At 44.2% G+C, this 19,703-nt stretch overlaps 1 protein-coding gene across 2 annotated transcripts in view; it reads right to left on the bottom strand.

The window, feature by feature from the left end:
- The window catches only part of LOC138651025 (chemerin-like receptor 1), a 31,585-nt gene that overhangs the window by 10,995 nt on the left and 887 nt on the right, over positions 1-19,703 (bottom strand). Inside the window, exon 2 of one of the 2 annotated variants that reach the window (XM_069740953.1) lies at positions 14,688-15,987. The exons of the other annotated variant lie outside the window; for it this stretch is intronic. Within the exon in view, the coding sequence (XP_069597054.1) occupies positions 14,883-15,941 (1,059 nt within the window). The 5' untranslated portion in view covers positions 15,942-15,987 and the 3' untranslated portion in view covers positions 14,688-14,882. Of the gene's footprint in view, positions 1-14,687; positions 15,988-19,703 lie in introns of those variants that run through there. 2 annotated transcript variants of the gene reach the window in all.

The raw sequence follows: 19,703 nt of genomic DNA, 5'->3' as shown, positions 1-19,703 counted from the left end.
GGAGATAATGTTTCATTCAAAAAGTCAAATGGCGCTCCTTCCCTTCCGAGCCTTACCATGTGCCCAAACAGTGGTTTACCCCCACATGTGAGGTATCGGTGTACTCAGGAGAAATTGCCCAACAAATTTTAGGATCCATTTTATCCTGTTGCCCATGTGAAAATGAAAAAATTAAGGCTAAAATAATTTTTTGGTGAAAAAAAGTACTTTTTCATTTTTACGGATCAATTTGTGAAGCACCTGGGGGTTCAAAGTGCTCACTATGCATCTAGATAAGTTCCTTGGGGGGTCTAGTTTCCAAAATGGGGTCACTTGTGGGGGAGCTCCAATGTTTAGTCACACAGGGGCTCTCCAAACGCGACATGGTGTCCGCTAACGATGGAGATAATTTTTCATTCAAAAAGTCAAATGGCGCGCCTTCCCTTCCGAGCCTTACCATTTGCCCAAACAGTGGTTTACCCCCACATGTGAGGTATCGGTGTACTCAGGAGAAGTTGCCCAACAAATTTTAGGATCCATTTTATCCTGTTGCCCATGTGAAAATGAAAAAATTAAGGCTAAAGTAATTTTTTGGTGAAAAAAAAGTACTTTTTCATTTTTACGGATCAATTTGTGAAGCATCTGGGGGTTCAAAGTGCTCACTATGCAGCTAGATAAGTTCCTTGGGGGATCTAGTTTCCAAAATGGGGTCACTTGTGGGGGAGCTCCAATTTTTAGGCACACGGGGGCTCTCCAAACGTGATATGGTGTTCGCTAAAGAGTGGAGCCAATTTTTCATTCAAAAAGTCAAATGGCGCTCCTTCCCTTCCAAGCCCTGCCGTGCGCCCAAACAGTGGTTTACCCCCACATATGAGGTATCAGCATACTCAGGACAAATTGGACAACAACTTTCGTGGTTCAGTTTCTCCTTTTACCATTGGGAAAATAAAAAAATTGTTGCTAAAAATAATTTTTGTGACTAAAAAGCTAAATGTTCATTTTTTCCTTCCATGTTGCTTCTGCTGCTGTGAAGCACCTGAAGGGTTAATAAACTTCTTGAATGTGGTTTTGAGTACCTTGAGGGGTGCAGTTTTTAGAATGGTGTCACTTTTGGGTATTTTCAGCCATATAGACCCCTCAAACTGACTTCAAATGTGAGGTGGTCCCTAAAAAAAATGGTTTTGTAAATTTCGTTGTAAAAATGAGAAATCGCTGGTCAAATTTTAACCTTTATAACTTCCTAGCAAAAAAAAAAATTTGTTTCCAAAATTGTGCTGATGTAAAGTATACTTGTGGGAAATGTTATTTATTAACTATTTTATGTCACATAACTCTCTGGTTTAACAGAATAAAAATTCAAAATGTGAAAATTGCGAAATTTTCAAAATTTTCGCCAAATTTCCGTTTTTATCACAAATAAACGCAGAATTTATTTACCTAAATTTACCACTAACATGAAGCCCAATATGTCACGAAAAAACAGTCTCAGAACTGCTAGGATCCATTGAAGCGTTCCTGAGTTGTTACCTCATAAAGGGACACCGGTCAGAATTGCAAAAAACGGCAAGGTCTTTAAGGTCAAAATAGGCTGGGTCATGAAGGGGTTAACTAATATGGCATGCACAATTTCAGACTGCACACTTGAAATGCACCATATCAGAACCAGTCATGTGTTCTTTTTTAAAGTCAATCATTTAGCAGGTTTTTGATGCCTCACCTGAGAGTAGCATCAATGGAAAAACACATCGCTTGAATCACGGTTTCTGACCATGCAACAACTCACCTTGGTTGAGGCTTTCAATGATTCTCAGCCAGGACATTCCTCTCCCGCCCCAAGTGGCCAAAGACTTCTATCCATGATTAAGGTCTTTGTTTAGTTTGATATCGATTGCAGCATTTATCAGGCATGCAGAGGGAGGGAGCCCCCTTTGTCCTCTGATCAGACCCCCGTGACGTCATCGAGGGGCCCAATTGTTGCCACGGTGACCTGATGTGGTCAATATATCCATTGTACCCATAAATAATTAATTTTACAAAAACATAAAATAAAAAAAATACACATATTTGATAACTTCACATCCGGAGCAACCCGTCCTATAAAACTGTCCCACTAGTTAACCCATTTAGTAAGCACCGTAAAAAAAACAGGCAAAAAATGATGCTTTAACATCATACCGCCAAGCAAAAAGTAGAATAAAAAGCTAACAAAAAAGCGAATGTAAATAAATATAGTATCTCAGAAACCGTCACCAGAAACAAGCCACCATAGGGCTCCATCAGCCGAAAAATAAAAAAGTTATAGCTCTCAGAAAAAGCGATGCAAAAATAATTTTTTCTATAGAATAGTTTTTATTGTGTAAAAGCACCAACATATGAAAAGATATAAATGTGGTATCGCTATAATCATCGTGACTTGAAAAATAAGACTGCCTTATCACTTTTACCACATGTGGAACAGCATTACACAGCAATTCCCAATTTGCTGGTTTTTTGTTCATTCTGCCTCCCAAAAATCGAAATAGAAAGCGATCAAAAATGTCATGTGGCCGAAAATGGTACCAATAAAAATGTAATCTCTACCTGTAAAAAACAAGCCTGACATGACTGTCTCAGCTGAAATATGGAAAAATTAGAGCTCTCACAATATGGCAATGCGCAAAAAAAATCATCTTTTAGTAGGTGACAGCAGCCAAACATAAAAATACAATATAAATCTGGTACTGCTGCAATCACATTGACTCCAAGAATAACATAGTCTAATCACTTATATTGCATGAGAAGTGGTGTAAAAAAATAAATAAAACAAATTCTTCTTCTGCTGTTGATTTGTTCATTCTGCCTCCCAAAGATCGCAGTAAGGCTCGGCTCACATTTATCTTTCGCTCTGTGCTGAGCGCTTACACCAGGATTTCCGTGTAAATCTCTGAAATACGTGATTCAGACTGAACTCCCGGTGGAAGATTCCCTATAATGAGGCAGATGGAGGCACTGCGGATTCCATCTAGCCTATGACCAGGCAGTCTCCATCTTTTTAGGCATTCATAAAAGTGCTGTTGGACACAGTTTTGTACACGTCTGAAAATAAGGACGCTGAACAGAGGCCAGACAGAGTCCAGAGTAATTCTGCTGCCTTATTATAATGAGTGGCTCCTTCGGGATTTTCACCTGAACTACATTACTTGGAGTTTTACATGGAAACCCTGATGTAAGTGCTCAGCATAGAGTGCCAAATAAATGTGATCCAAAATGTTTTTTAAAATGTTCCCAATAAAAGCTTCAACTCAATCTACAAAAATAGCAAGTCCCTACTCAACTTTGTCATCTGTTAGCAAGAACATAGGGGGCTTCCATAATACTTATAGTACAAAAGCTCTGGAAAAGCAAAATGGCTTCTTGCCACCAAAACAAATGCAGTAAATCCTGTGCTCCTAAATCCAAATAACTCCTTTCTGAGCACCACAGTGTGTCTAAACTGTGGTTGGCGGACACATGTTTGGCATTTCTGTAGCAGTGAGAGCCCAACTAATTTACAGGTTCATGGACTGGGCACAATGTACAGGTACTACAACGTACTGGTCACTACAACGTACTGGTCACTACAACGTACTGGTGATTATAACATACTGGTCACTACAACATACTGGTGACTACAATGTACTGATCACTACCATGGCAGTTTGCAATTTTCACTCAGCAGCATCCACAGCTGCTTGTTTCTGGAAAACACCCATTGAGTCAAAATCGTTACTACACATGTAGATAAATTCCCAAAATGGTATCAGTTCCAACATGTGGTCACTTTAGGGGGGAATCTGCTCCCATTTGTACCCATTTCCCAGTGTGAAAATGTACAATCTTGGGCTAAACCAAAATTTGGATGGTAAAATGTAATTATTTTTTTCTTTACTGCCCAACGGTATAAAATTCTGTGACCCATCTGTGGTAGCAATATGATCACTGCACCCCTAGATGAATTCATTAACAGGTGTAGTTTGTAAAATGGGGTCTCTTATGGGGGATTCTTCTGTTCTGACACCTCAGGGGCTCTACCAATGTGATCCTCAAATCATTCCAGCAAAATCTGAACTCCAATATGGCGCTTCTTCCCTTCTGAAAAAAATGTGCACTGTCCTAAAAAGTGGTTTTTGACCACATATAAGGTAGTGGCATGCTCAAGAGAAATTGCACAACAATTATTGGGGTCCAATTTCTCCTATCCTTGTGAAAATGAAAAAATTAAGACTAAAGCAACATTTTTGTGGGAAAAATATATATTTTTTATTTTCACAGATCAATGTTGTAAAATTCTGTGAAGCACCTGTGAGTTAAAGGTGCTCACCACACATCTAGATAAATTCCTTGAGGGGCTTAATTTTCAAAATGGGGTAACTTGTGGGGGTGCAACAATGCAAAGCTAGGAGGGATAGCTAACACTAGAGAAGACAGAAAGGATTCAGAAGGATCTTGATAAGCTTGAACAATGGGCAGCGACTAACCGAATGGTATTTAATGGAGAAATGCAAGATTCTACATCTGGGCAAGAAAAACAAAAATTGCATGTACAGAATGGGAGGAATAGAACTAAGCAACAGCACGTGTGAAAAAGACTTGTGTATACTAATAGATCACAGACTGCATAGGAGTCAACAGTGTGATGCAGCAGCAAAAAAAGATAAACACAGTTCTGGGAAGTATTAAGAGAAGCATAGAGTCTATATCACCTGAAGTATTTTTTCTTCTCTACTTCTCATTGGTTAAGTCTCATCTGGAATACTCTGTACAATTCTGGGCACCACATTATAAAAAAGACATTGAAAAGCTGGAGCAAGTTCAGAGAAGAGCTACCTTGTTGGTGAGCGGACTGCAAAGAATGTCCTACGATACAGATTAGATATTAGAAAAAAAACTTGTTGACAGTGAGGGTGATCAATGAGTGGAACAGGCTGCCATGAGAGATCGTGAGTTCTATTTCAATGGAAGTCTTCAAACGGAGGCTGAACAGACATATGAGATGGCTTAATGAATCCTGCATTGAGCAGAGGGTTGGACACGATGAATCTGGAGGTCCCTTCCAACTCTTATATTCTATGATATATATACAGTATATATATATAAATCCATATGTGGGTTGCAATAGTATATGGATCGGCTCATGCAAGAATATATTGGCACTATACAAATATATTGCTCAATGGTTTGTCATATCATTATAATACAGATATTTTGCCACTCTTTTTTTTTATTTTTCCCTTTAATTTATCTAGCAATTTGGGCATATAATCTGAATAGTATTATATTTACTAGACTATGGATTCTATTTTCTATGTAATTTGGAAATACTCGTGTTTTTTTCCCTATCCTACCAACTTATTAATGATGTGACTACAGGACCGGACTGGTTATCTGGCAATTCTGTCAAATGCTAGATGGACCGGTCCGGCCATAAGCTGCATCAATCTCAAAATTTTTAACAATATCAGCATATTCAGGTCACCAATATTGTTAACAGCAGTGGAGCAGAGAACTTTTCACTCACTGCTTTGCAACTTTCTCCAGCTGCTCGCAGGCTACATTCGGCAGAGAACAATATTATTACTATTATTATTTATTATTATAGAGCCACTAATTCCATGTGAGGAGGGGTACACATAATAGAAAACAAGTACAATAATCTTGAACAATACAAGTCACGACTGGTACAGGAGGAGAGAGGACCCTGCCCGTGAAGGCTCACAATCTACAAGGGATGGGTGAGAACACAGTAGGTGAGGATAGAGCTGCAGGTTTTAGGCTTGTCGGAAGAGGTGAGTCTTCAGGTTATTTTTGAAGGTTTCGATGATAGGCGAGAGTCTGATGTGCTGTGGTAGAGAGTTCCAGAGAAGGGGTGTGTCACGATTCCCCTGACCGCTGTCACCAATTGGTCAGGATTCACACCGTGACCGTCACCCCTGCGTCACTGGTTGGGGTGACTTTAGGCCAACAGACGGCTATCACATGTGCAGGGGGGCTTATCTTAGTTATCCCTCCACTGCTAACAATGTGATGAAAAAACCACACACAAGGCTATTGACCTCTTAGTTTACAGCAGGGGCTTATTCTAGGTATCCCACTGCTTTCTATATACCACAAACTGCAGGGATTTATGTATATCCCGCTTACAGTTCCACTTAACACTTGCAGCTCTCTGGCGCCCCCTTACTCTCAGGTCAGATTAGGTACTGCACCCTGGGTAATTAGTCGCCAGAAAGGCTGCCTGCTATGTACTGGCTATTGGGCACGCTGCAGCGACGCGATAACTACTCCCACTCAGGCAGGAACAATAATTATTAACGCCGCAGCCGCTACAACATAACCCAAAAGCCTGCACACGGTATCGCCGCCACCAGCTTCGATTAAACGGGTCCGAAGCTAACCCAACACAACAGTAACAGTAGCGTATTTTCCCTTCAAGAGACTTAGGGTACGGTTTAGAACAGGAGAACGGACTAATATATAATATTATATCCCATTGAAATTAATTAGGCAGTGCTTTATCAAAAATATTTTCATAAAGAAGTTACAAATGAGACAATTGCAAATATGTACATGGGTAATTATAACATAAAGGGAATAAAAGAGAAAAAAAAAAACAACACTTACATGTTCAAAGCATGGCAGGCAACCAGGCTAGTGGAGTTTTTCCCATACGTCCCAGCTCATTGGGACGTGAGCAGGGCTCTTCCAGGACAGGACAAGAAATCCAGCAGCAAGTGACTCCTCAGAGCCTGCCAGACACTTAAAACATTAAGGCTGTGACATCACAGAAAGGCTGGCTTATCCAGACCCTCCTCTCTCTACATTCTGCCTAAACTTTAAACTATTCTCTCTAGTTTCTATAACTTCACTACAAAACATGTCAGCGTCCTAAAAAGCTCATCATTCATCTCAGATTAACGTGAGCATTCTAATGAGATCAAATATGTCCTAACTGGGATACATATTTACAGAGAAATCCCTACTTCTTTACCAGATGGAGTTAGAAGCCCGAGTTTCAAGGGATGGGTACCTACACCGAGTGGGAATACGAATATATATTTTCGTGTTCTTACCTTAAACATGGTGCATAATATCGTACCAAAACCAAACAAAGGATCTTTCATGAATTTTGGAGCCACTTTACCAGTTCTGACTAGTGAAGGTGGGAGGGGTGAGGGACTTTCCTCTGAGCCTGGAATTTACGACCCCAGGGCAATAAAACCCCTTCTAGCATACAGTCCGTAGCCCAGAGAGAAACAAGTAGAGTCAGCTAGTGAAGGGGGGGTTTAGCCCACCTCATGAGCTGACGAGCAACTAAACTTATGTGATATTTCATACCATATCGTGACACCTCCCCCTTTTGGTGTGCGCTAGGGAGGCAGTACCCCACGGTATGCCTCCATGGGCACCTCAGTAGGTTCACCCTGGCGGGAGAGTCCATCTGCATTCCCATGCTCTTTGCCCGTTTTATGTTCAATGGTGAAGTCAAACTGCTGAAGGGCAAGGCTCCAGCGTAGCAACCTGCCGTTGGTTCCACACATGGCATTTAGCCAGCGCAGAGGGTTGTGGTCGGTCACCACAGTGAAGGTGTGACCGTACAAGTAGGGCTGCAAGCGCTGCAGGGCCCAGACTATGGCCAGGCACTCCTTCTCGATGGTGGAGTAGGCCACTTCCCTCGGCAAAAGTTTCCGGCTCAGGTATAACACGGGGTGCTCTTGGTCCTCCGAGTCAACCTGGCTGAGTACAGCACCAAGGCCAAACTCGCTGGCGTCGGTCTGCACCAAGAACGGTCGACTGCTGTCGACTGCTTTCAACACAGGGGCGTTGCACAGTGCAGTTTTCAACGCCTGGAAGGCCCCCTCACAGCCATCTGTCCAGTTGACAATGTGAGGTAGCTTCTTCCTGGTGAGGTCCGTCAAAGGTTTTGCCAGGCTACTATAGTGCTTTACGAAGCGCCTATAGTACCCTGCAGTGCCCAAGAAGGACATCACCTGTTTCTTGGTCACGGGAGTGGGCCAGTTCACGATCACTTCCACTTTGTCAGGCTCTGGCTTCAGGGTGTTCCCGCCTACCCAGTGCCCCAGGTAGTGAACCTCCCTCATGCCCATCTGACACTTTCCCGGCTTGATAGTCAGTCCTGCTTGGTGAATTCGCCTGAGCACCTCCTCGAGATGCTGCAGGTGTTCCTTCCAGGAGGGACTGAAGATGGCAATGTCATCCAAGTACGCCACGGCGTACGTCTCCAGTCCCTGAAGCAGGAGGTTGACCATCCGCTGGAAAGTGGCAGGGGCATTCTTCATGCCGAAGGGCATGACCGTGGACTCGTACAGTCCAAAGGGTGTGATAAAGGCGGACTTTTCCTGCGCCTCGGGGCTCAGGGGAATCTGCCAGTATCCTCGACACAGATCCATTATTGTTAGGTAATCTGCGCCAGCTAACTTCTCAAGCAGCTCCTCCATGCGCGGCATTGGGTGCGCATCCGAGGCTGTGATGGCGTTGAGCCCCCTGTAGTCCACGCAGAACCGGGTGGTCTGGTCCTTCTTTGGCACGAGAACTACAGGTGATGCCCACGCGCTCTTTGACCGTCGAATCACCCCCAGCTGTAACATCTCATCGATCTCTTGGCGCATAGTCTGCTGCACCTGGTAAGAGATTCGATAGGGTGTTCGCCGTAGTGGGGCGTGATTCCCGGTGTCCACCTCGTGGACTGCTAACTCAGTCCTCCCAGGTCGGTTGGAGAATACGCCCCGGAAGGGTTCCAGTGTGGTTTGCAACTGCACCCGCTGGGGTTCAGTTAACGAGGCGCTTACCTCCACATCCTCGATGGACCCATTGGCCTTGGCTTGGGCCAGCAAGTCCAGGAGGGTGTCTTCCTCCCCGTCTTCGGGTAAGCTGCAGACCGGTAGGACGAAAGGTTCACGTTCATGATGAGCCTTCATCATGTTGACGTGAAAGGCCTTTCGCCTACCCCGAGCGTGGTCAAGCGTGACCACGTACGTGACCGGGTTGACGTACGGGCCCTCCCAGGCGGCCTGAAGCTTATCCGTTGGTACCGGGACCAGCACCCACACCTTTTGACCCACGTGGTAGGTCCGCTCCCGCACGTTCTGGTCGTACCAGTGCTTCTGATCAGCCTGAGCCTGCGTCATGTTCTGCATCTTGTCACGGAAGCGCATGACATACTCCACTATGGACACTTCAGAAGGGTTCGGCTCCTCTTCCCAGGATTCTCTTACCAACCCAAGGGGTCCCCGGACTCGCCTGCCGTACAGGAGCTCGAAGGGGGAGAACCCCGTCGAGGCCTGCGGAACCTCTCGGTAAGCGAACAGCAGGTGTGGGAGGTACCGCTCCCAGTCGCGCCCTTGAGTCTCAACCAGCATGCGTAGCATCTGTTTGAGGGTACCATTGAAGCGTTCACACAGGCCATTGGTCTGTGGGTGATACGCACTCGATACCAGGTGCTTCACCTGCATTCTCTTACAGAGAGCCTCCATTAGGCGAGACATGAATTGGGTCCCTTGATCAGTAAGCATTTCCCTGGGAAACCCTACACGTGAAAAGATGGCCAACAGGGCATCCGCCACCTTATCTGCCCTAGTTGATGACAGAGCTACTGCCTCTGGGTACCGGGTAGCGTAGTCTACCACAGTAAGGATATATTGCTTTCCAGAGCTGCTGGGGACGGCCAGCGGGCCCACAATGTCCACCGCGATCCTCTGGAAAGGCTCCTCTATCACTGGCAAAGGGATCAGGGGAGCCTTAAGAGCAGGCCCCGCCTTCCCCACTCTTTGACAGGTGACACAGGAGCGGCAGTAGTTTGACACATCTGTCCCCATCTTAGGCCAATAGAAGTGTTGAGACAGCCGGGCCTTAGTTTTGCTGATCCCCAAGTGTCCAGCTAGCGGGATCTCATGGGCAATCCGCAACAACTCACCCCGGAATTGCTGCGGGACGACCAGCTGTCTTTCCCTCAACCACTCCTTTTGTGATTCTCCGGGTACTGTCTCCCGGTACAACCTTCCTCGTTCCCATAACACCTTCTCCTTATCAGCCTCGGAGAAGTGCGTCCCGGCAAGTTGTCTCAAACTCTCTAGGCTCACATCTGTGTGCAGAGCGGCCTGAAACTCCTGGCTAGGGGAAGCCAGAAGCGACGTCAGGGTCCCTTCCCCACGGGAACCCTCTTGGACCTGCTCTGGGTCCACCTCTGGTTCAGTCACAGTAGTGACTGAGGAGGGTCCGGAAGGCTGACAGTTATCTGCGTTCCGGGCACTCTGACTGCGGGTGACAGCAGCTACGTAGGCTGTCTCCCCGGGGGTTTCTACAGACCCATCAACCGGCGCTGCTATGGGCTCTACCTCCCCCTCCACCCCCAACACTCCAGGGGCAGTGCTACTTATGGGCCAGTTACCTTCCTCGGTGGCACTGGTCACTTTCATGGCGTCACCTTCCTCACGGTTCCCATGCATCTCCCCATTTCCTGTAGCACCGACACTTGCCCCTGTTAGGGGTTCCTCAGCCGTCTCACTCCGCAGAGCGACGTGGCTGGACACGCCTGTACCTATGGACACATTAACCTTCACAGAAGAATCATTATCAGGTTCAGCTGGCACAGGTACAACATTTTCACCATCAATCCTAGGGAAAAAATGGTTAATAGATGCATCATTACAAGATAAAGCATGGTCAGGTAACACATGCGATTTCCCATCATCATCATCATCATCAGGGTTAACTTTACCCGCATTAGTAGATTGGGGAGGGGTGTCAGGAACGTAGTATGCAAACATCCTCCCCAAATCAGTCCCCAACAAAACATCAGTGGGCAAATTATCAGACAGCCCCACTTCCTTCACCCCGCTCCCAGCACCCCAATCAATAAAAACCCGGGCCATCGGTAAGGGACAGCTGATGCCCCCAATCCCAGTGACAGTTAGGGTTTTCCCCGGAATGATTTCTTCAGGGGCCGCCAGTTCGGGTCGGATAAGGGTTCGTTCAGCCCCGGTGTCCTTGAGGCCTGTAGCAACATGGCCTCCTACAGTGACGGGCTGTACGTTGTCACACACCCTCCCAACCACACCACCCACCAAAAGAACTGCTGCATTAGGCCCTGGGGCCTTGGCTTGGGTGTTATTCTGCTTGGCTGGGCAGTAGGTACTGATATGACCAGTCTGATTGCAGTGGTAACACTTGCGAGGTTCGGTGGTAGGTCTGGTGCTGTTGGCCACAGGGACAGGACCTCTGGTGTGCTGGCTGGCAGGGGTACTGGCGTTGGTTGCAGGCTTACCCCCTCTCCAGCTGGTGGTGACTGGCTTCCGCACTTCCGATCTACTTTTGGCCTCATAGGCATCGGCAATCTGCGCTGCTTTCGTCACGTCTTTGGGTTCTCTGTCCATCACGAACTGTCGCACCTCAGCTGGGCAAAGATGAAAGAACTGGTCTTTGATCATCAGGTCTCGCAGCTGTGCAAAGGTGGTCACTGACAGTCCTTGGGTCCACTGGTCAAAGTGGGTCCCCAGTCCATGCACCACATCACTGTAACTGTCGTGTGGGCCACGTTTGAGGGTCCGGAACTTTCTACGGTACACCTCGGGTGTCAGCTGGTACTTGGCTATCAGGGCCTGCTTGATGGCCTCATAGTCACCATCTTGTTCTGGAGGGAGGGCAGCAAACGCCTCCAGAGCTTTACCTCTCAGCCCTGGTGTCAGGTATCGGGCCCATTCATCTGTAGGCAGCCGGTACTGTCTGCAGGCTTTCTCAAAGGCCCGCAGAAAAGTGTCCAAATCTCCGTCCTTCTCCATAACAGGGAAGTGATCGGGTCGGGGCTTAGGTATCTGAGCGCTGCTGGGCTCACGTCTCTGGGCGGTGGAGGGCATCCCCCCCTGCCGGAGCATCTCCAGTTCATGTTCTCGCTGGGCTTGGCGCTCGGCTCGCTGGGCCTGGGCCTCTCGCTCGGCTCGCTCCTGGTATTGCTGGATCAGCTGCAGACGTCTCTCTAGGTCATCTGCGGAGCCTTGATGCAGAGCCAGCTGCAGGAGGAGGTCTGCGCCCCCCTGGTTGCCAGTAGGGCCCATATTCAGTGGTTGGACCTCTGCTGCAGCACCATGTTCGCTTGTGCTGGCTTCTGAGGCCTCTGAGCTCTGAGATTGGTCTCATGCGGCTTCCCATTGCACCAGATCTGCGACCAGTTGGGCTTTGTTTTTGCTTGCAGAGTCAATGTGCTGTGACTTGCATAAGGCGACAAGGGTGTCTCTGGTCTGCTGCTCATAGAAGGTTTCTCCCAGCACAACCATGGTTGCCAAATAAAAGATAGGATAGAAAAACGAAGAGAAAGGGAGGGGATAATTACCAGTACACAATTGTCTCACAACTAAAAAGCACTGAGTTCGTTCTCCAAACTTAGTTGCGCAGAGTCCTCGCAAGAACTTTCTGCAAGTTTTAAGTGAGAGGAATGATTACTCAAACCAAATCACTAATGCTCTAAGATATCCCACCGCCTTGCCACCAATTGTCACGATTCCCCTGACCGCTGTCACCAATTGGTCAGGATTCACACCGTGACCGTCACCCCTGCTTCACGGGTTGGGGTGACTTTAGGCCAACAGACGGCTATCACATGTGCAGGGGGGCTTATCTTAGTTATCCCTCCACTGCTAACAATGTGATGAAAAAACCACACACAAGGCTATTGACCGCTTAGTTTACAGCAGGGGCTTATTCTAGGTATCCCACTGCTTTCTATATACCACAAACTGCAGGGATTTATGTATATCCCGCTTACAGTTCCACTTAACACTTGCAGCTCTCTGGCGCCCCCTTACTCTCAGGTCAGATTAGGTACTGCACCCTGGGTAATTAGTCGCCAGAAAGGCTGCCTGCTATGTACTGGCTATTGGGCACGCTGCAGCGACGCGATAACTACTCCCACTCAGGCAGGAACAATAATTATTAACGCCGCAGCCGCTACAACATAACCCAAAAGCCTGCACACGGTATCGCCGCCACCAGCTTCGATTAAACGGGTCCGAAGCTAACCCAACACAACAGTAACAGTAGCGTATTTTCCCTTCAAGAGACTTAGGGTACGGTTTAGAACAGGAGAACGGACTAATATATAATATTATATCCCATTGAAATTAATTAGGCAGTGCGTTATCAAAAATATTTTCATAAAGAAGTTACAAATGAGACAATTGCAAATATGTACATGGGTAATTATAACATAAAGGGAATAAAAGAGAAAAAAAAAACAACACTTACATGTTCAAAGCATGACAGGCAACCAGGCTAGTGGAGTTTTTCCCATACGTCCCAGCTCATTGGGACGTGAGCAGGGCTCTTCCAGGACAGGACAAGAAATCCAGCAGCAAGTGACTCCTCAGAGCCTGCCAGACACTTAAAACATTAAGGCTGTGACATCACAGAAAGGCTGGCTTATCCAGACCCTCCTCTCTCTACATTCTGCCTAAACTTTAAACTATTCTCTCTAGTTTCTATAACTTCACTACAAAACATGTCAGCGTCCTAAAAAGCTCATCATTCATCTCAGATTAACGTGAGCATTCTAATGAGATCAAATATGTCCTAACTGGGATACATATTTACAGAGAAATCCCTACTTCTTTACCAGATGGAGTTAGAAGCCCGAGTTTCAAGGGATGGGTACCTACACCGAGTGGGAATACGAATATATATTTTCGTGTTCTTACCGTAAACATGGTGCATAATATCGTACCAAAACCAAACAAAGGATCTTTCATGAATTTTGGAGCCACTTTACCAGTTCTGACTAGTGAAGGTGGGAGGGGTGAGGGACTTTCCTCTGAGCCTGGAATTTACGACCCCAGGGCAATAAAACCCCCTTCTAGCATACAGTCCTGTAGCCCAGAGAGAAACAAGTAGAGTCAGCTAGTGAAGGGGGGGTTTAGCCCACCTCATGAGCTGACGAGCAACTAAACTTATGTGATATTTCATACCATATCGTGACAGGGTGATACGCGAGAGAAATCTTATATGCGATTGTGGTAAGAGGAGATCAGAGGGGAATAGAGAAGGAGATCTTGTGAGGATCGATGGTTACTGCAGGTTGTAGGCTTGTCGGGAGAGGTAGGTCTTTATTGTTCAAGCAGCACAATGATATCACTGTATCATACAGACTGAGCTGGAACTTTATTAGAAGAGTACATGGAATCTGTGGTGGATGTTTAGTCAGGATTAGGTGAGTATATACTTAGATGTGTTGTTTTACGGAACCCATGGTTCAGAAAACTGTGGTGACATCATATGGGAAATGCATTGTGGGTTCCATAATACCATTTATCGGGGGTATTGGACATCATATTATGCATAGTGAGCTACGGAACATCACACTATGCATCTGCTTATTTATGACCACTGACAGCCGCGAAGTTGAACTGATATTTTAGGTGGTCGTAAATCAGCTAAAAGGGGTGGACTTACTCACTGTTGGAATCAGCTCTGACAGATTCTCAGGTACCCCTTTCTTCAGCTAGCAATATGTAGGGAATCAAAGAACATGTAAAAGGCTAAGGTACAAAATATTTCATGAAACTCAATTTGAAAATGTATCTATTGCTGAAAATATATGCATCGAAGTTAAAAAAAAAAATATTACTATCCTGAATACATTTGAAAAACATAAAATAGACTAGAGCAATGTCATTTTGTTAATTTTATTTATTTTATATAAGCAGAATTAAATATATTTCATTATTACAAAACGATAAGTGCTTTAACTTAGGGTACTTTATAGTTAAATTTATGTAATTCAGCTTTCTTTACTTTTTGGTAAAAGTCAAATAGAATGAAAAAAGCAAAAAAGAATCCTTTAAAAAATCTACATTTGATCCAAAGTCATCTTGTAATTCATGCTATTGCATGATTTCTGATTTTTCTTCTGTATGTCCCCGTGTAAGAGCTATATTTCCTTCTTGTTTCTCACAATCTTCCATTCCCTCGTCTTCTAGAAGCGCCTTCTCAAGCGTAACCTGGAATGAGCCGCAACATTTTTCCTTGAAATCTTGACCGATGAAGACGTAGAGGATGGGGTTAATGCAAGAATTCATGATTATTAGGAGCATGGCGATAAAACTTCCATAATAAAATAAATAAAAATTAACCCAAATGGATCTAAATATTATATGAAAGGAAATAAAGTAGCTAGGAAACCAACAGATAAAGAAGGCAATGATGATGGCCATGATGGTTTTCAAAGGCCTAGAAGACGTGAAGATGCGTTTCTTTCTCATGTGCAAGACAACCACGGTGTAACATGAGACAATGATTATAAAAGGTAAAAGAAAGTAGAAAACAAAGCCAAAAATTGTCTTTTTTAGGGAAATATAATTTTCTATGTCAAAAATGCAAAGTGTTGCATTGAAATTGGGTAACGTGTCTTCTTTATATGTTATGTAGGGTGTAGCCAGAGCAAATGAAAATATCCAAATGATCAGGGCAATGGTGAAAGCCAATCTTGGCCTCCGGTGGTTATGACACCATACCGGGAACACGACACAGAGGCATCGGTCTACACTGATGACCGTGAGCTGGAGGACACTGACTGATGTGTTAAGATAAAAAAGTAGCGGCATTAATTTGCACGAAAATATTGACGAATTTCCTAATACTAATTGTGCAGTATACACAGGAATAGTTAATGCAAAGAAGAAATCAGCGATGGCCAAGCTGAGGAACCACACGACGTTGACTGTCTTTTTCATCCTGAAGAAGCCGAACCAGATGACAAGACCGTTTCCAATGATTGCCAACAAACAAAACACTGAGCAGATCACCACAAAGCAAATGGCCTGAATGACAATGGCGGTATATTCATTATTTCCTGTGTAGTCTTCATAATAATTTATAGATTCTGAATCTGTGGCATTTTCCGTGGAAATTAAATATGTTACATTCTCCATTATTTTTTCCATATCACATTTGCCTGGAATATTTTCTTGTATTTCTTTTCTGGAAAAACTAAATAAAAAGAGAAATTAATGAAAGTGTCATATTGCATGATGGAAGCCTTCTACTCTCACAGGATAATAATTGACTCAAATAGAGATTGGAAACAAAAAACAAGTTGAGAAAATGATATCAAATTCTACTTTGAAAAAAAAGGCAAAATTCTATGTAATTATTTTCCCTTCACTCAGTTTAATTTTGTTGACCCATCATTCTTTTGTTCCTGTGAAGATACAAACAAGTTGTTTACTTGGAAGAAGCCAAACCACGACCAAACTCGAATGTTCAGACTTTATCTTCCTAATTTTTTTCCGTTTGGATTAAACAGTTGTAAATTTTCCTAAAATACCATAAGTGTCCATTTGTAAGGCAGTAGAAAAAAACAAGTAGTGAATTTGACCCAAAACCAATTTGTAATGGAACATGCACATCTCTGGTGCAGTAGGGAAATTTGGAAAAATGTTTGGAGCCAAAATCTGTCGACAGGAACTTGTTTGGTTTTTGGTATTTTGTTGCATAGAATTAGAATCTATAAAACCTATAATTATGAAAAACAACCTATAATGTTATATTTAAATTTTTGCTACATTTAATTCAATCAAAGTAGATTGGAATTTTTTAGGGAAATAGAATTACACCAAAGGATTAAAATATATGATGTAGGAGTTTACCATAATTGTGCATGTAGCAATTGTAGCATTTCCCTTACTTCGGGTCTTGGGGGACACTCGCTTTGCATGGGAATAACGCATACAGACACGATTTCTCACACAAATTAAGTCCATTTTGGTTTATTAAAGCGTCATAAACCGCACCGTAAGCCAGGTTACACATCAGTAGCTTACACATAGTCTGTTACTTTAACACGTGTGGCTTTACAAAGCATTCAATAGTCACGCCTTATCTCTCCAGTCACCAGGTGACTGCACAGTTCAGCAACTGTCATATGCTAGCGCACAGTTCATTACAGTTCATTGTGTGTACCAACGGAACATATTAACCACTGACAGTCTGTTCCAATGGCAGATACGTCTCTGCCGTATATTACAGGTTTTTTCCCATACCAGGGTTACCGCTCAGGAGCTCCAGCTCCACACACTGACTCCTGCCAGTGCTCGTTCACAGGGAAACTGCCTCACTGGGATCACGTCCTTGTGCCCAGGGCCCTCGGATAGTCCAGACCCACAGTAGGAACTATAGCGTCCCCAACACAGAAACCATCTCAGGCTCTGTAGACGCAGCCTTTCCATGCTCTTCCAGGAAGTCCAATCACAGGCCATCAGTCCATGATCTTACCAGGTGCTTGCAGGACTCCAATCCATCCCAGGACAATCCAACACCCTGACCATTCCAGGGCTCACACTCTTACCAGGTGCTTGCAGGACTCCAGTCCATACCAGGACAATTCAACACCTCGAGCATTCAGTCCATAGCCTCAGCAGTGCTTCCAGAACTCCAGCCCACTTCAGAACAATCCAACACCTCGGCTATTGCAGGACTCACTCTTACCAGGTGCTTGCAGGACTCCAGTCCATACCAGGACAATCCAACACCTCGAGCACTCAGTCCATAGCTTTAGTAGTGCTTCCAGGACTCCAGCCCACTTCAGGACAATCCAACACCTCGGCTATTGCAGGACTCACTCTTCAGTGCTTCCAGGACTTCTCCAATGCCAGGAGACTCCAACACCGACCATCCAGGACCTTGCACATGCACCAAACGGATCCATACACTCTGAACCCAACCCCCTCAATGTGACCCACACTCTGGTCACATTATCTAGGTGTAACCACTCCCCTGGGTGGGAGTGTGGGTGTGTGTGGCTAGTTTGACTCTCCCATCTCTCATAACTAGCCCTGCCAGTCTCCCATTAGAATTACACAATTACTTGTGGGACTACAGGTCCCAGCACACCAACTTAACTTCAGACTGACAGCGCAGCGTGTCTTCCTCTGCAACACACACACCGGCCATTTACACTTCTGCCGGTCTTTGTCTCATCACATTTATGCCTCCAAGCACATCTTGAAGCGCACACACAGCGCCCCCTGGCTGTAACGTGGGTTACTGCACCACACAAGTAACATACCAAAGAGTCGTGAAGCAATTTAATAAAGTACTAAAGAAATAATATGTTATTGAATGAATATGTCCATATATATAGACAGGTTACTAAAGTGACTATGCTAGAAACAATAGTTATAAACAGAACTATAATTGAAGTATGACAAAAAAAATGGTATTAATCAAGTAGCCATGATGCTACTTAGTTCATTTAAAATTAGTGTAGGTATAAAATGACATGTGCTACAAGAAGATAAAATAGCAGCCATAAATAATGTCAACATAGTGAACCTATTGATCAATAAAAGGGGCAAAAAGGAAATTAGTGTATAGACAGAAAAGGAATAAACCTGGACAAGCAATAGTCTTATCTGGGGAAGAATACGCATTATCGTGGTCACCTGATAGGGTTGAGTGCACACAACCACTGAAAGAGGCTTAGGCTCCTGCAGACCAACGAGGAAAGAATCAAAGGTGCTGGAATGGTATGGGTTCATGTGGACAGCTGTTGATAGATGATAAGAAGACAGGAATCCAAAGATCAATTGCTGTGATTTATTGGTCAACGCGTTTCGAAGTTTCAAACTTCTTCGTCAGGACAACCATGGTTTTGTCCTGATGAAGAAGTTTGAAACTTCGAAACGCGTTGACCAATAAACCACAGCAATTGATCTTTGGATTCCTGTCTTCTTATCATCTATTGACGGCAGCTCAGGTGAACCTATACCAATCCAGCACCTTTCATGTGTATAGACAAGTTATCTAATTAATGTAAATAATATTAATCATGTAGCCATGATATATGCAATAAAACCTAATGGTATGGAAAAAAGTGATATGTGCTAAAAGGAAATTAATGATTCATAAAGGAGAGGCACATAGTAAACCTGTTGATCGAAAGGTGGACACCAATTAATAGATAGATATAGAGAAAGAGCCAATGACTCACGTTGGGTACAGACCCCACACCAAAGATGTTGCGCCCAACGTGCATTTCACCTATTGCTTTGAATAGGGAACAAAGTTAAAGCAATAAGCGAAATGTGTGTTTAGCACAACATAGTTGGTGTGGGGTAGTGGCTCAGTGGTTAACACTGTTGCTTTGTTTCACTGTGGTCCTGGGCTCAAATCTCACTAAAGACAAAATTTGCAAGGAAACTGTATTCTTCACGTCTTTGCATACGTTTCCTCTAGGAACTCTGGTTACCTTCCACACTCCAAAGTCATACTGATAGGGAATTAAGGAAAATAAATAGATAAACATGAAGTAAGAGTCAATGTATTCCACACAATGCACGTTTTGCCTATTGCTTTGAACCAGGTGAAAGCAATAGGCGAAACATGCCCCATGTTTGCGTGGGTTTCCTCTAGGGTTCTTTGTTTTTTTTCCCACGCTCCAAAGACATACTGATAGGGAATTTAGACAGTAATGATAATATCTTTAAAGCGCCATGGAATACGATAGCACTGCATAAGCCAATCATAACTACGTGGACATTATATGTCACATATATATGACGTTATATGTCATATTTATAGTTTTTATACTTTATTTGGATATACAACTGTTATATTGATCAGTTTTACAATTCTAAGCATCTATGAACCAAAAGTGTTCCTATTTTTTAACAAAGCAAAGGGAAATTTTTGGCTTTTGTTTTCTC

This window comes from Ranitomeya imitator, chromosome 10, assembly GCF_032444005.1.
Source record: "Ranitomeya imitator isolate aRanImi1 chromosome 10, aRanImi1.pri, whole genome shotgun sequence".
NCBI classification, from domain to species: Eukaryota; Metazoa; Chordata; class Amphibia; order Anura; family Dendrobatidae; genus Ranitomeya; species Ranitomeya imitator.
The sequence above is the reverse complement of the archived record's forward strand: the minus strand, read 5'-3'. Positions and strand labels throughout refer to the sequence as shown.